Source organism: Giraffa tippelskirchi, chromosome 2, assembly GCF_054371585.1.
Source record: "Giraffa tippelskirchi isolate mGirTip1 chromosome 2, T2T-mGirTip1v1.2.pri, whole genome shotgun sequence".
Taxonomy (NCBI): Eukaryota; Metazoa; Chordata; class Mammalia; order Artiodactyla; family Giraffidae; genus Giraffa; species Giraffa tippelskirchi.
Window position 1 is genome coordinate 72,682,982 of NC_137276.1, and position 15,519 is coordinate 72,698,500.

General features: G+C 36.3%; 1 protein-coding gene and 1 long non-coding RNA gene across 13 annotated transcripts in view; both read left to right on the forward strand.

Moving 5' to 3' along the window:
* The window catches only part of JMJD1C (jumonji domain containing 1C), a 296,047-nt gene that overhangs the window by 275,173 nt on the left and 5,355 nt on the right, over positions 1 to 15,519 (forward strand). For all 12 annotated transcript variants that reach the window (XM_081568966.1, XM_081568963.1, XM_081568969.1 and 9 more), the window contains 6 exons: positions 1,349 to 1,517; positions 2,262 to 2,352; positions 2,838 to 2,968; positions 3,347 to 3,469; positions 7,515 to 7,654; positions 10,758 to 10,934. In XM_081568966.1, coding sequence (XP_081425092.1) covers positions 1,349 to 1,517; positions 2,262 to 2,352; positions 2,838 to 2,968; positions 3,347 to 3,469; positions 7,515 to 7,654; positions 10,758 to 10,934 — 831 coding nt within the window. The remainder of the gene's footprint in view (positions 1 to 1,348; positions 1,518 to 2,261; positions 2,353 to 2,837; positions 2,969 to 3,346; positions 3,470 to 7,514; positions 7,655 to 10,757; positions 10,935 to 15,519) is intronic.
* Positions 3,972 to 5,660, forward strand: LOC145537951 (uncharacterized). Its single transcript, XR_014076528.1, has 2 exons — positions 3,972 to 5,015; positions 5,163 to 5,660. It is a non-coding gene; the product is annotated as an uncharacterized LOC145537951 (long non-coding RNA).

A 15,519-nucleotide genomic window follows, 5' to 3' on the forward strand; every position in this document is an offset into this window, starting at 1 on the left:
TTTAAAGGTTATACTCCATTTGTGATTGTTATAAAATGTTGGCTGTACTTCATGTGTAGTACAGATCAACATAAAATAACAGACAGCAAAGCAAATTGGAAGTTGAACTGGAAGGGAATGAGACTAGAGGCAAGGGGTCAAATTACAAAAGCTTTCAGTACTTCAGGAAGATTATGATGATAGTAGCCTAAGAATTCTTCTTGAGAATATTCTAAGATATTTTTAAAATTTTACTTTTCCCAAGCTGCTGGTTACTATAATAAGCAATGTTACAGGGCTGGATAGAAGTGTTACTGAATAGACATAAGGTCTGGAAATTAATATGTGAATTATCAGCCATAGTTAATTATCTAATAGCTGACCTGTTTCAATAGTTGGATATATTATTAGCCCACTGAAAGGAATTTTAATGTTGCAGTTACCCAAGTTGTTTACTTCTTATTCTTAGTGTAGTGTTTGTTTTATGTTTTTGAGATATCTTTCGTGATGACAACCCTAGCTTGAGGTTATTCTGCACTTATGGCTCCTCAGACTTATTTTATGTGTTTTAAGATTATGTAAAACAATATATTTTACAAGTTTTCTTTTTACTTCATTTATAATAAAGGATTAAAAAAAAAAAAGAAACCTAAGAATAAAGTATCAGATTGCCTTAGAGGTCTTTTTTTGACATCGGCATTGGAGTTTTAAAACCTCAAATCTTCAATTATTGGTTTCTGGGTTAGAGAGTCTGGAGGAAATTGGAATTCATGGATTTCAAAGAACCAATTGACTTTCAGGGAATCAGTCATAGATTTTAAATTTATTATTGTTGTGCTTGGTTGTTAATATTTTATTTGTCATGATCTTTGTAGAGGTAAAGAATGTGTATGTGTTCTAAGTGATATAAAATCAGAATGGATATAATTTGTTTTAATCCCAAAGACTATATATTTTATTTAGAAATCTTATTACATATATTACATATGTACAAGGTTATGTTTTGTCTATAGAAATGAATCTGTAAATAAAACATTAAAACGTTAAATTGCTTAAAAATGAAAATTTTAATGTAGCCTTTCAGACTCTTTCCTGAAAAATACTACATATTATAATTATTGTTTTCAAAGATGACAGTGTACTCTGCCAGTACATAGCATTATCTTATTACTTTTTCTCTTTGAAAATATATTGTGAACATCTTTCCAGGTCAGGAACTATTTTTAAAAGCTGCTTTCATTCTCACAGTTTGTCATTAATTAGTCCATAAATTCAACACGTTAACTGTTTTCTGTATGTTGTGTGTAAAATCAAATTTTGGAAATGTCCATGTATATCTTTTAACTTTTATTTATCTATTGTTTATAAGCCTGCAGTGGTTTCTGGCGTGCATAAGAAAATGAACATTAGCTTGTGGAAGGCGGACTCAATTAGTCTTGATTTTGGAGACCACCAAGCTGATCTCCTCAACTGCAAAGACAGCATTATTTCAAATGCCAATGTTAAGGAATTCTGGGATGGTTTTGAGGAAGTTTCAAGTATGTTGTTTTTGTTGTTGTTGTTTGTTTTACTGTTTTCTTAAACCTATCTTCCAAAAATGATAAATTGGAAATATGACTTAACATTGTTTAAATCTTTGAAACATTTGTATTACTTTGTTTTCTAGTAAAAAAAAAACAAGTACTTGGAATCAAGAGACTGGGTCCTATTCCTGTCTCTGTCCCTCATCTCCTTTGATGATAGAGAAGTCATTTAGAAATAGCCTGGTGAGCCAGTGGTTAGGACTCAGGCTTTCACTGCTGTGGCCCAGGTTCAATCCCTGGTGGGTGAACTAAGATTACACAAATCAGGGGGTTGAGTGACTACCCCCACCAAAAAAAGTCATTCTGTTTCTTTATGTCATATTCAGTATATTAATATTCCTGGGGAATATTTTTGGCAACCCCAAAAACTTTTGAAACTTGGATTAAATACTTTGTGTAAAACATTTTGAAAAATTAAAGATAAAAATGTAAGATTATAATTTTAATCTTAGTAATAGTTGTAAAGAGATTTTTTTTTAAAGAATTTTTTAGTGATGTTGCAAATATCTACATAAGGAATAAACATCTTAATAGTACATGAATACATAAATAAAAGTCCATAAGCAAGCATTCTTTTAAGTACCTGCTGTATGATAATAGAGGTATTCATTAATTTTACATTTTTTCTTTCCTCTTCAAACATTAATAAGAATAAAAAGACAAAAATTATCTTTTTAATAATCAATTGCATTCTTATAGAACGGCAAAAAACAAAAAGTGGAGAAACAGTTGTTTTAAAATTGAAAGATTGCCCTTCAGGAGAAGACTTCAAAACTATGATGCCAGCAAGGTATATTTTTTTATATTTGGCTATTTTGACTCTTGACTTTTGAGGTTGAGCAGAGATTATCCAAGGAGGGGGATAATAAACTACAAATGTGAGCTTTAAGTAGTATCTTCCTCAATTAAAAGGAAGTAAGAAAAAAAAATTACAGAACTGAATCTCTGGTCTCAGCAGGGGAATGTGAGTGTCTTTGCTAGGGCAGTAAAGAAGAGAATGCTCTGTCAAAGAACAGGAGGCCCCTTTCAGGACCTCCCTTCTCTTGGTGCTCTCAGTTCGCTGTGTTTGGGGAAGAAGAATTGCAGTTTTAGTCAGTATCACTTCTATTCTTTGCTTATCTGCATATTATGCATTCATTTAAACTTTGAATGAAGCCAAGAAAAGTTTTAACTGTTAGAGGCCTTATGGGAAGTTTAACAACTTGAACATTATATATTTGAAAATACTTAAAGAATGTAAATCTTTATTTAAAAGAAGTCAATGTTGTTATTCAGATATGAAGATCTTTTAAAAAGCCTGCCATTGCCAGAATATTGTAATCCAGAAGGAAAATTCAACCTGGCCTCTCATTTACCGGGATTTTTTGTACGCCCTGATCTAGGACCCAGGTTGTGCAGTGCTTATGGTAAGTATATATTTGCATTTCTATCAGCTTGGAGTATGTGGAATTTTAAATAACTTCTGACCAAAGATAAATTGTCTAATCATTTTTAGATTCTACTAAATCTGTTCCATTAATAATCCTTTGAAATATTTTTTGAAGCAGACCAGTACTATATTAGGTATTAATAGCCAACAGTGTAAAATAGAGTTACATTTTCTATTAACTTGACTTTTATAGTGTATTTCATGGATAGTTGATATTTTGTGGGCAGGTGTTAGAATAAAGAGACTAAAACTCCGATTATAACTAACAGACCTTCCTCATAGAGTTGATTTTGGAAGGAATATCTAGGGTATATAAAGTATTATTATGTTAAATAAAATTTTATTTTATACACAGGTGTAGCTGCTGCTAAAGATCATGATATAGGAACAACAAATCTACATGTTGAAGTTTCTGATGTTGTAAATATTCTAGTCTATGTTGGCATAGCAAAAGGAAATGGCATTCTCTCAAAAGCAGGTAAAGAAACTTTAAGAATAGTGATGTTTTGGAAAAACAGTTGACTAACCACACCCAGTAGTACTATCCAGAGTGTCAGCCTCTGAGTTACATCAAAGATTCCCCCTATATTGCAGTGTATTTAGGGATATGTAATACTTACTTTGAGATATGATTAATTTACCTGGCTTTTTTTTTTTTTTTTTTTTTACACAAAGGATTTTCAATTTTAAAAGTGAGTTAAATTCACTTTTAGGACTTCCCTGGTGGCTCGGTTGGTAAAGAATCTACCTGCAGTGCAGGAGATGTGGGTTTGATCCCTAGGTCAGGAAGATCCCCTGGAGAAGGAAATGGCAACCTGCTCCAGTGCTCTTGCCTGGGAAATCCCTTGGGCAGAGGAGACTGTCGGGCTATAGTCCATGGAGTCGGACACAACTCAGCGACTGTACCACCACCACCAGCAGCAAAAGAATTTGATTTATTTTGGGCTGTGCTGGGCCTTCATTACTGCCAGGCTGCTCTGTGGTTGTGGTGCACAGGCTTCTCATTATGATGGCCTCTCTTGTGGAGCACACTAGGGCTCAGGCTCAGGAGTGTGGTGCATGGGCTTAGTTGCCCTTGAAGCATGTGGAATCTTCCTGGAGTAGGGGCCAAACCTGTGGCCCCCTACATTGACAGGTGGACTCTCAATTACTGGGCCACCAGGGAGGTCTTAAAAGTGAATATTTTTTATTTACTCCTTTCATATTATTATTTGAGTGTATGAAAGTAAAATGGTGAGCTCACTTAAAAACATTTAGTAAAGAAGAGAAACTAGGTCTTTGTTCTGAAGATGATGAAGACACGTTTGTATCTCAAGCATGCTTTTTTCCCTTGTAGTACCAAAAAAGAAGGGGCCTTTTTCCTAAGTAGAAATAAATTTTCTATCCAGTGTATAGATTTTAGTCCTGCCCTCTGGGTGTCTTTTTGAAACCTTGTTCCATCTATCCCTCTATTATTCCCTTCATTATAGACATTGGTCCTTAGACTTTTCTTTTTACACTGGCTTCTTTTCTGAGAGTAGGGGCAAACTTTAGACTATTCTACCTTTCTCACAAAACCTTCTTCAAAGCTTGTCTTCCTGGCCACTATCCTATTACTTATGCCCTCATGATGCGTTCTTCGCTGTGTCTGTCACCTCCCTTTCATATTTCAGCTCAGTGCAGGTTGGCCCCTACCTGCTGCCCCGCTGAGATTACTGTTGCTATGGCTCTCACCGACAGTCATAGTTCAGTACAGTGGTTTCTTTCTGGTCCTTCTATTATTTAAACCATCTGTAATAAATGATACTGTTAATCAGTGCCTCTTCTTCAAATACTGACTGTGGCTTCAGTAACACTATACCTTTCATTCTTCGTATAATGGAATCACAGACTTTTCTAGAGTTATAGACTTTATTCTCATTCTGGTTTATGTGCACTTCCTATACATGATTTCCAGCCACTACTTAGTTCAACAATTTTTTCTGGAACCCAGAATGTATCTGCAACTTAGTGGCTAGGTGCTCAGGACCTGGAGGTTTATTACAGTATTCACTCTGATCATGCACATTTAACAGCTTCTGTAATACACAGGGTGGCTCAGTGGACAGAATCTGCCTGCCAGTGCAGAAGACTCGGGTTCAGTCCCTGAGTCAGGAAGATCCCCTGGAGAAGGAAATGGCAACCCACTCCAGTATTCTTGCCTGGAGAATCCCATGAAGAGAAGAGCCTGATGAGCTAAAGTCCATGGGTCAGAAAGAGTGGGACACAACTTAGCAACTGAGTACATACACACATAATACACAAGCTAAATTCCTCCAAAACTGTAGAAACTCATAGTTTCTCAGCTAATTTAACTGTTACAATCAGTAAAAACTCTTACCTCCCCCACTCCCAAGGATTTGAAAGTCAAGCACGCTTGAGTTATAGTCTGAGCTCTAGCACAGAAATGTGTGTCCTCTGGTACCAGATTACTTACCTTTTCAAAGGCTGTGGTGTCATACCCCTTTGAATCTGCGGGTTCCACATTTGTGGAACCAACAAAGGATAGAAAATAATTGAGGAAAGAAAATTCTAGTAAGTTTCAAAAAGCAAAACTTTAATTTGACTAACAACATTGTACCCCAATTAAAAAAAATAAAAATATGCTATACTCCAAAAGTTGCTAATTCTGCCACCCAAAAAATGAAAAAGGAATTTGCTGTGTCCAGCAACTGTTTGCATGTTTTTCATATTGTATTTATAATTATTTACATAGCGTTTATACTATATTAGGTATTATACATGGTCTAAAAGTATACAGGGTGAGGGAGGGTAAAAACACTTAACCAATTTGAACATCTGTGGAATTTGGTATCTGCCATGGTTGGGGGTGGAGGGTCCTGGGACCAGTCCCTTGCAGATACTAAGGTAAGTCATTTGCACCTCATTGTACTTTGTTCAAATTATACCCTGTAGCACTTAGTCTACAATACAGAGGTTATTGTAGGTTATACAATCTGCTTTTCTCCCCTGCTTTTCTTTCATGTCCTTAAATGCTAGAAGTTTTTCATCTTTCTTCCTAATTCATCTCCCATCCCTCTTTTTCATACCCTAATATTTGATCTTTTGAGAAAAGTTCATTAGCACTTTAATTTTTGGACTTTCTAAAAAATTTTCCAGTTTTTATAGTTGGTCACCATAAAAAGGAATGTTTTGGTACCTACTTAAAGTACATGCTTTCTCCTTTACCTACAGTGGCTCCCCAACTTCCTTGTCTCCCTAGCAAATTCCTGTATTCTTTCAAATTCCTCAAAACGTAGATCAGATCAAGGTCTTCATTAAAGTATAAACCTTCTCTGCTCCAACAGTCATCTTTGTCCTTGTGATTTCACTGTCATAAAGTAGGAAACGTGATGTATTCTTTGTAGTAGCCTTTAAAAATTCACAGAGCAGTAACAATTTTCTTTATCTTTTTCGTTTAAAAATAACATTTGACAGGGGACTTCTGGTGGTCTAGTGGTTAAGACATCATGCTTCAAATGCAGGGGATGTTGGTTCACTTTCTAGTCGGGGAACTAAGGTCCTACATGTCTGCTATACAGTGAAGCCAAAAATAAAAACTAAGAAAAAAAATTTAAGGACTGAACTAGTCTTTGTGCATCCTTTTAACTTGTATGATTGCACTTGTGATATTCTTGTTTACCTACACTTATTAATAGCCTCTTTTATTCCAGGAAGTCTTAACTATTCCCCAACGTTCTAGGACAGTGTTTGGTATATTGTAAACATCTAATGTTTGACTTCAAAAAATCTTTGCAGCTAACTTTAAAAAAGATTTCACTATCATAAATTAGTAAACATTTGATATATTCTTTGTGTTAAGCAATAGATTTACTTTTCTGTTAAAACATTTCTTCAGAATGTTCATTGTAGTGAAATCAACAGTTTGAAAATGATGACATTGCTATACTTCACTTGTTTATACATATGTATGTACAGTTTTTAATTTGTCAACATATTAGCAGAATGGTCTGATACCTCCTCAATCATAGCACCTGAAGTATTAGTATTTGATTATAGATTAATCAGTAATGGTAAATGAGACATTTTGCTCTGCCATTCGTTAGTCATGGTTATGAACAAATCCTTTCTCCTCACTGAACCTTTTTGCTCAGCTGTAAAATAGAGATTATGATCCTTGCCTAATACTGGTCACTAAAGTCCTTTGGAAGTTATGAAATGCTATGAGTATAAAACATTGTTATGACCATTGTTTTGGGACAAGAAAAAAAAGGTGGTTAAGTTTGAGTAAAGGTCCTTGAGTTTTTATCTCCCATTCCTTGGTTTACAGAAAACAAAGGAACTGGGGAAAGTTACTGTCCCCAGGTACCCAGGTCAGTGTTCTCTGCTCTTGTAGTTACCATAGTTTTCATGTATAACTGGGTTTATCTCCTCTTTAAGAGTCCAGTCTAGTCAGACAGTGTGCTTCTCTGAGAGGTCAATTTGAGGTGACTTGACTTTCTGGTAGTCTTTATTGACCAGTATGAAAATATCCTGCGTTTTAGGAATACTCAAGAAATTTGAGGAAGAAGATTTGGATGACATTTTAAGAAAACGATTGAAGGACTCAAGTGAAATACCTGGTGCTCTGTGGCATATTTATGCTGGGAAAGATGTTGACAAGATACGGGAATTTCTTCATAAGGTATAATTTTAGGTTCCATACATAGTTTTATCTCTTCACCTTGAAAGAAGACTTAATTTTTAATGTAACCTCATTGGCATTCAGCAGTATAAGATGATTAAATAATTTTTACTAAGGAAGACGGAAGTTTTCGTTATTGAAAATCAAAAACTCCTTTCTCTTGAGGAATTTGAATGGCAGTTTCTTCTCAGTTACTAGTATTCTTTATCCCCGTAAAGATCCTGTTAATGAGTCACATGTTACCCTTGGTGAAAAGTAGTGATTGGAATTATAGAATATAAAATTTAATATGTCATAGAAACGTGAAGAAAGCAGATTTTATTTTTAATGTTACTCATATTTTTGGCTATTGACCTAAGGAGTAATTCTATACCCTGTCATATCTGGTTGCTCTGTGATACTTGAATAGGTTGACATTTTGAGTAATTGTACATTTAATTTGCTTGTTAAAAAGTGACACGTTGATCTGAAATTAGTTCAAACCATTTTCTCAATATTTTCTGAATTTTGTAATGATAAGGATTTCTTTTAAGGGACCATAATTGCTGGTTTTCGTATTCTTTCTGAATGAACTTAAGGTTTGTCTTTGGTCCGTGTAAAAGTGAAGGAGCTATGGCCCTGTAATTACTATCTTATCCTAAAACCTGCTGCTGCTGCTAAGTCACTTCAGTCGTGTCTGACTCTGTGCAACCCCACAGATGGCAGCCCACCAGGCTCCCCTATCCCTGGGATTCTCCAGGCAAGAATACTGGAGTGGGTTGCCATTTCCTTCTCCAGTGCACAAAAGTGAAAAGTGAAAGTGAAGTCACTCAGTCGTGTCCAACTCCTTCGAGACCCCATGGACTGCAGCCTACCAGGCTCTTCCATCCATGGGATTTTCCAGGCAAGAGTACTGAAGTGGGGTGTCATCGCCTTCTCCTAAAACCACCTACCAATCTTTTAATTTATTATAAATTATGCTTTTTAAAGCAGAAGATTTCACTTGTTAGTCAAAAGGTTCCTTGAAATTGATTTGTCAAGCGTTAGAAGGTTAGCGATATAAGGTATTTATCTTTGTTCAGTTCAGTTCAGTTCAGTCGCTCAGTCATGTCCAACTCTCTGCGACCCCATGAATTGCAGCATGCCAGGCCTCTCTGTCCATCACCAACTCCCGGAGTCTACCCAAACCCATGTTCATCGAGTCGGTGATGCCATCCAACCATCTCATCCTCTGTCGTCCCCTTCTCCTCCCGCCCCCAATCCTACCCAGCATTAGGGTCTTTTCCAATGAGTCAACCCTTCACATGAGGTGGCCAAAGTATTGGAGCTTCAGCTTCAACATCAGACCTTCCAATGAACACCCAGGATTGATCTCTTTTAGGATGGATTGATTGGATCTCCTTGCAGTCCAAGAAACTCTCAAGAGTCTTCTCCAACACCACAGTTCAAAAGCATCAATTCTGCGGCGCTCAGCTTTCTTCACCGTCCAACTCTCACATCCATACATGACCACTGGAAAAACCATAGTCTTGACTAGACGGACTTTTGTTGGCAAAGTAATGTCTCTGCTTTTAAACATGCTATCTAGGTTGGCCATAACCTTCCTTCCAAGGAGTAAGCATCTTTTAATTTCATGGCTGCAGTCACCATCAGCAGTGATTCTGGAGCCCTAAAAAGTAAAGTCTGACACTGTTTCCACTGTTTCCCCATCTATTTCCCATGGAGTGATGGGACCAGATGCCATGATCTTAGTTTTCTGAACGTTGAGCTTTAAGCCAACTTTTTCACTCTCCTCCTTCACCTTCATCAAGAGGCTCTTTAGTTCTTCTTCACTTTCTGCCATAAGGGTAGTGTCATCTGCATATCTGAGGTTATTGATATTTCTCCTGGCAATCTTGATTCCAGCTTGTGTTTCTTCCAGCCCAGCGTTTCTCATGATGTACTCTGCATATAAGTTGAATAAGCAGGGTGACAATATACAGCCTTGCCGTACTCCTTTTCCTATTTGGAACCAGTCTGTTGTTCCATGTCCAGTTCTAACTGTTGCTTCCTGACCTGCATACAGGTTTCTCAAGAGACAGGTCAGATGGTCTGGTATTCCCATCTCTTTCAGAATTTTCCACAGTTTATTGTGATCCACACAGTCAAAGGCTTTGGCATAGTCAATAAAGCAGAAATAGATGTTTTTCTGGAACTCTCTTGCTTTTTCGATGATCCAGCGGATATTGGCAATTTGATCTCTGGTTCCTCTGCCTTTTCTAAAACCAGCTTGAACATCTGGAAGTTCACGGTTCACGTATTGCTGAAGCCTGGCTTGGAGAATTTTGAGCATTACTTTACTAGCATGTGAGATGAGTGCAATTGTGCAGTAGTTTGAGCATTCTTTGGCATTGCCTTTCTTTGGGATTGGAACGAAGACTGACCTCTTCCAGTCCTGTGGCCACTGCTGAGTTTTCCAAATTTGCTGGCATATCGAGTGCAGCTCTTTCACAGCATCACCTTTGAGGATTTGAAATAGCTCAACTGGAATTCCATCACCTCTTTGTACCTACCTTAAAAAAAGAATAGCATCAAAAAATATCTGTGAAGTTCATATATACAAATGGCTTGGCTTTTGGAAGAAGGCTACTAAACTAAGCTTTCCCCCTTCTTTGTGCTATACTCTTAAAATTACTGGAAGGAACCAAGCGGATGAAAACCTCATTGTCAACGAGTTTCCCACCGGTTCAGTGATGAGGGCTCTGTGCTTCCACTGCAGGGGCATGATTCCAATTCCCCTGGTCAGAGAACTAAGATCCCTGCAATCTTCATGGTGTAGCCAAAAAAACTGGGGAAAAGTTATCATTATTACTATTTTAAAAAAAGAGAAAACTTCATAGTGAAAGGAGAAGATGAGAAAGTATAATTTACTTTTTTAACATTACATCAGTCTGCAACAGTTTCATATCCTTTTGCTTTTTCAACTGTAGAACATGATTTTCTTTAACTTAAGCTTAATCGTCATTCCAGAAGATTCCAAGAACAAAAGACTTACTGTAAAGAAAATTGAAATTTAGCTGAACAGGATTTACCATTTCCTTTACTTAAATTGGGGTACATATTTTAATTTTAATCCATATTTCAGATTTCAAAAGAACAAGGCCTTGAAGTTCTACCAGAACATGATCCTATACGTGACCAGAGTTGGTATGTGAACAAAAAGCTTCGTCAAAGACTGCTTGAGGAATATGGAGTCAAAACCTGCACTCTTATTCAGTTCCTTGGGGATGCCATTGTCTTACCAGCGGGAGCACTTCATCAGGTACATAAAGTTACTTGTAACACATTGTTACTGAACCAGAAAGAAATTGTTCTGAGTTAAATATAAATCAAAGAAGACATAAGAAAGAGAATGACCTACACTAGTATGCCTTCATTAAGAAATTCCTAAAACAGCTTTTCAGTGCTTGATGAGATCTAATTAAATGCTTTGAGACTGTAAATTGTATTAATATGAACCAGATTTCCAGTGTTGTGTTGTTTCTGATTTAGTGGACTGAAGTCTAGTTTTAAAGACTTTTTAGGGGAAAAAAAGAGTTACTATATATATTCAATTCTCAATAGTTGAGACTTAACAGCAGAAGGGGAGAGTATCAGGTCTTAGGATACATTTTCTAAGGTACCAAATATGAATAGAATGAATTAATAGATTTTGACTATGCTTCCTTCCTATTTTTTGCTAACATGACTTCCTTCCTTTAGTTTGCTAACATAACAGTAGCATGTCCAAAGAAAGATGGTAAGTAATTTTTATTAGCTATCGATTCACAAAACTTAAAACTAAACACCTAATTTTTGTTTCTGGGGCTTTACCGTGCGGCACCCGGAAGAATGGCATAGAATAGACGGTGATGTGGAAGGTTTGGATTAAAAGCATATGTTGGGTTTCTATAAATAGACTGAAGCTACACCAGAGAGCAGTTTAGCCCTCATAGTAACAAAAGTGCAGAGGCAACCTGGGAATCCAGAAAGCTGGCTTGTCTCAGAGTTGGTTCCCTACCTTTGCCACCAAAGGTGGCAAAGATGTATTGAGATGTATGTGATATGTGTCTTTTGACCAAGGAAAGCTTCCTACATTTTATATACCAATACACAATTAGCGCCTGCATAATATTTGTGACACTGTTATAATAGCCACAAATACTCCTTAAGTGATAACAGTTTTTAAGATGTCAAGTTTAGCGTTAGATTTATCATTCTTAAATTTCGAATAGCATTTATGGTAGTAAAATAGAATCATCATTATATCTTCTTCTCTACAGTGACATCCTAGAGAAAAAATTACACGTTTTTTTCTCTAGGATGTTAAATTGTTTTATTTTCCTATGGACTTAATACAATAATTTCAAAGATGTGTCATTTATGATTCATGTTTAATTGGGATGCACCCCACATATCATTCTTGGCCTTCTAACCTCTTACCAAAAAATAGATAGTGAAGTGAAAGTGAAAGTTGCTCAGTCATGTCTAACCCTTTGTGACCCCATGGACTGTAGCCTGCCAGGCTCCTCTGTCAGTAGAATCCTTCAGGCCAGAATACTGGAGTGGGCAGCCATTTCCCTTCTCTAGGAGATCTTCCCAACCCAAGGATTGAACCCACATCTCTTGCATTGCAGGTGGATTGTTGACTGCCTGAGCCATCAGGGAAGCCCAGAAAATAGCTAATCTTTATCCAAATGTAAAATGCCCTGAAAGGAGCAGTCTGTTTAAGAGAATAGTAAATATTTTTGCAACTATAAGTAATTATTTGATAACACAAAACAGGTTTCATTGAAAATCCTTATTACATACTCAGTTTATTCAGTATTCATTTTCTTTAAAGTCAAACTGGACAGTGCATTTTTTAAAGGTATAATTTGTATATAGTATACATACTCTTTACTATACAGTTCTGTAAAGTTTCACAAATGTGTAATGAGGTAATAAAGAACATTGCCATCACTTCAAAAAATTCCCTCCTCCTACGTCCTCCCCAACTTTTAAAAAGTTTTTTATTGGAGTGTAGTTGATTTATAATGTTTTGGGTATACGGCAAAGTGAATCAGTTATACATATATCCACTCTGTTTTACATTCTTTTCTCATGTGGGTCATTATAGAGTATTGAGTAGAGTTTCCTATGCTATACAGTAGATCCTTACTGTCTGTTTCGTATGTAGCAGCGTGTATATATCGACCTCAGTTTCCCAATTTACTCCCTCTCTTTCCCCCCGGTAACCATAAGTTTTCTACCTCTGTGACTCTATTTCTGTTTTGTATATAAGTTTATTTGTACCATTTTCTTAGATTCTACATGTAAGTGATAACAATATTTGTGTTTCTCTTAACGTTACTCAGTATGATAATCTCTAGGTCCACCCATGTTACTGCAGATTATTTTGTTCTTTTTTTTTATGGCCGAGTAATATTCCATTTTACATATGTACCACCTCTATCCATTCCTCTATCAGTGGACATTTGGGTTGTCTCCATGTCCTGGCTGTTGTAAACTGTGCTGCAGTAAACATTGTGGTTTTCTTTGGATACACGCACAGGAGTGGGATGCTGGGTCACATGATAGTTCTGTTTTCAGTTTTTTAAGGACTGTCCAACATCCCAGTTTACATTCCCATCAGCAGTATAGGAGTGTTCCTTTTCTCCACATCCTCTCCAGCCTTTGCTTGTAGATTTTTTGATGGTGGTCATCCTGACCAGTGTGAGGTGGTACCTCATTGTAGTTTTGATTGCATTTCTCTAGTAATTAGTGATGTTGAGAATTTTTTCATGTGCCTTTTGGCCACCTGTATGTCTTTGGAGAAATGTCTGTTTAGGTAATATCCCCATTTTGTGATTGGCCATTTTTTTTTTCATTATTGAGCTGCATGAGCTGTTTGTGTACTTTGGAGATTAGTCCCTTATAAGTTGCTTTGTTTGCAAATATTTTCGCCAGTCCTCAGGGTTCTGGTTTTATTTTGTTGATGAGTTCCTTTGCTGTGCAAAAGCTTTTAAGTTTAATGAGGTCCCATTTATTTTTATTTTCATTACTGTAGGAGGTAAATAGAAGATCTTGCTGTGATTTATGTCAGAGAGTGGTCTGCCTATGATTTCCTCTAAGAGTTTTACAGTATCCAGCGTTACATTTAGATCTTTAATCCATTTTGTGTTTATTTTTCTGTATGGTGTTAGGGATGGTTCTAGTTTCATTCGTTTACATATAACTGTCCGGTTTTACCAGTACCACTCATTGAAGACACTGTTTTTTCTCTGTTGTATATTCTTGCCTTTGTCATAGATTAGGTGACCATAGGTGTGTGGGTTTATCTCTGGATTTTCTACTGTGTTCCACTTCTCTCTCCCCCACTTTTTAGTCAATCTCTCCTACCTGACATTCCTATAACCATTTATCTATTTTCTTTCCCTGTAGCCCTGCCTTTATAAGAATGTCATATGATTGGAATCATATAACATGTAGCCTTTGAGTGTGACTTTTCTTAGTATAATGGATTGGAGTTTCATCCATGTTGTTGTATCAATAGTTGCTTCTATTACTGGATAGTTTTTCATTGCTTGAATTTGTCACTTGGTTTTGTAATCCGTTCACCAATTGAACATTTGTGTTATTTTCAGTTTGGATTAGTAACAAAGGCCCTATAAGCCACATTCACATAAGGGTTTTTGTATGAACACAGATTTTCATTTCAGTTGGGTAAATACCAACCTGGTCACAGGATAAGTGTATGATTTACTTGATAAGATGCTGCAAGTCTGGTGGTTATACTATTTTCCATTCCCCAAAGCAGTACATGAGTTCCATTTCCTCTATTTACTGGCAGTTTTGTTTTTAAGCATCTGAATGTATGTATTGTTATCTCATTATGGCTTTAATTTACATTTTCTTAATATCTAAATAAGTTGAACATCTTTTTATGTGCTTATTTGCCATCTGTAAATCTGTTTTGGTAAATGTGTGTTTAAATATTTGTCCATTTTTTTCAAAATGGATAAACTGGAATATATTAAGAGTTTCTGTTCATTAAAAAGCACTATTAAGAGAGTGAAAATGTAATCCAAAGCGTAGGAGAAGTGTTTGCAATGCATTTATTTATACATTTTTGTAACTGGGTTCTTTTTCCTTACTGTGTTAGGGGTGTCTACCTGCTCTACTTAAGAGTCCTATATCTGATATGTGCTTTTTTTTTTACATATCTTCTCCCAATCTGTGGCTTACTTATCCTTCCATTTTCTTAATAGTGTCTTCCAAAGAGCAAAAGTTTTGATGAAGTTCAATTGATCAACTTTTTTTATTATACTTTTATTGTATCTGCAGAATTTTTGGCTAGGTCAAGATGAAAAAAAACTTTCTCTTAAATTTTCTTCTAGAAGTTTTATAGTTATTAGTCTTACATTTAGGTCTGTTATCTACTTTTTAGTTAATATTTGTACATAGTGCTTATGAACTTAGGTTCAGTTTTTTCATGTGGACATTCAGTTCAATACTGTTTAGGAAAAAGTGAAAGTTGCTCAGTCATGTCCAACTCTTTGCAACCCCATGGACTTAAGTCCATGGAATTCTCCAGGCCAGAATACTGGAGTGGGTAGCCTTTCCCTTCAACCCAGGGATCGAACCCAGAACCCAGGTCTCTCCCACATTGTAGGTGGATTCTTTACCAGCTGAGCCACAAGGGAAGCCCAAGAATACTGGAGTGGGTAGCCTATCCCTTCTCCAGCGGATCTTCCCAAACCAGGGTCTCCTGCATCACAGGTGGTTTCTTTACCAACTGAGCTAGGGAAGCCCAGCTATTTTTAAATCATTTTTCTTTTGAAAATGTAATACATCCATCCGATTTAAAAAAATTCAAACAGTACACA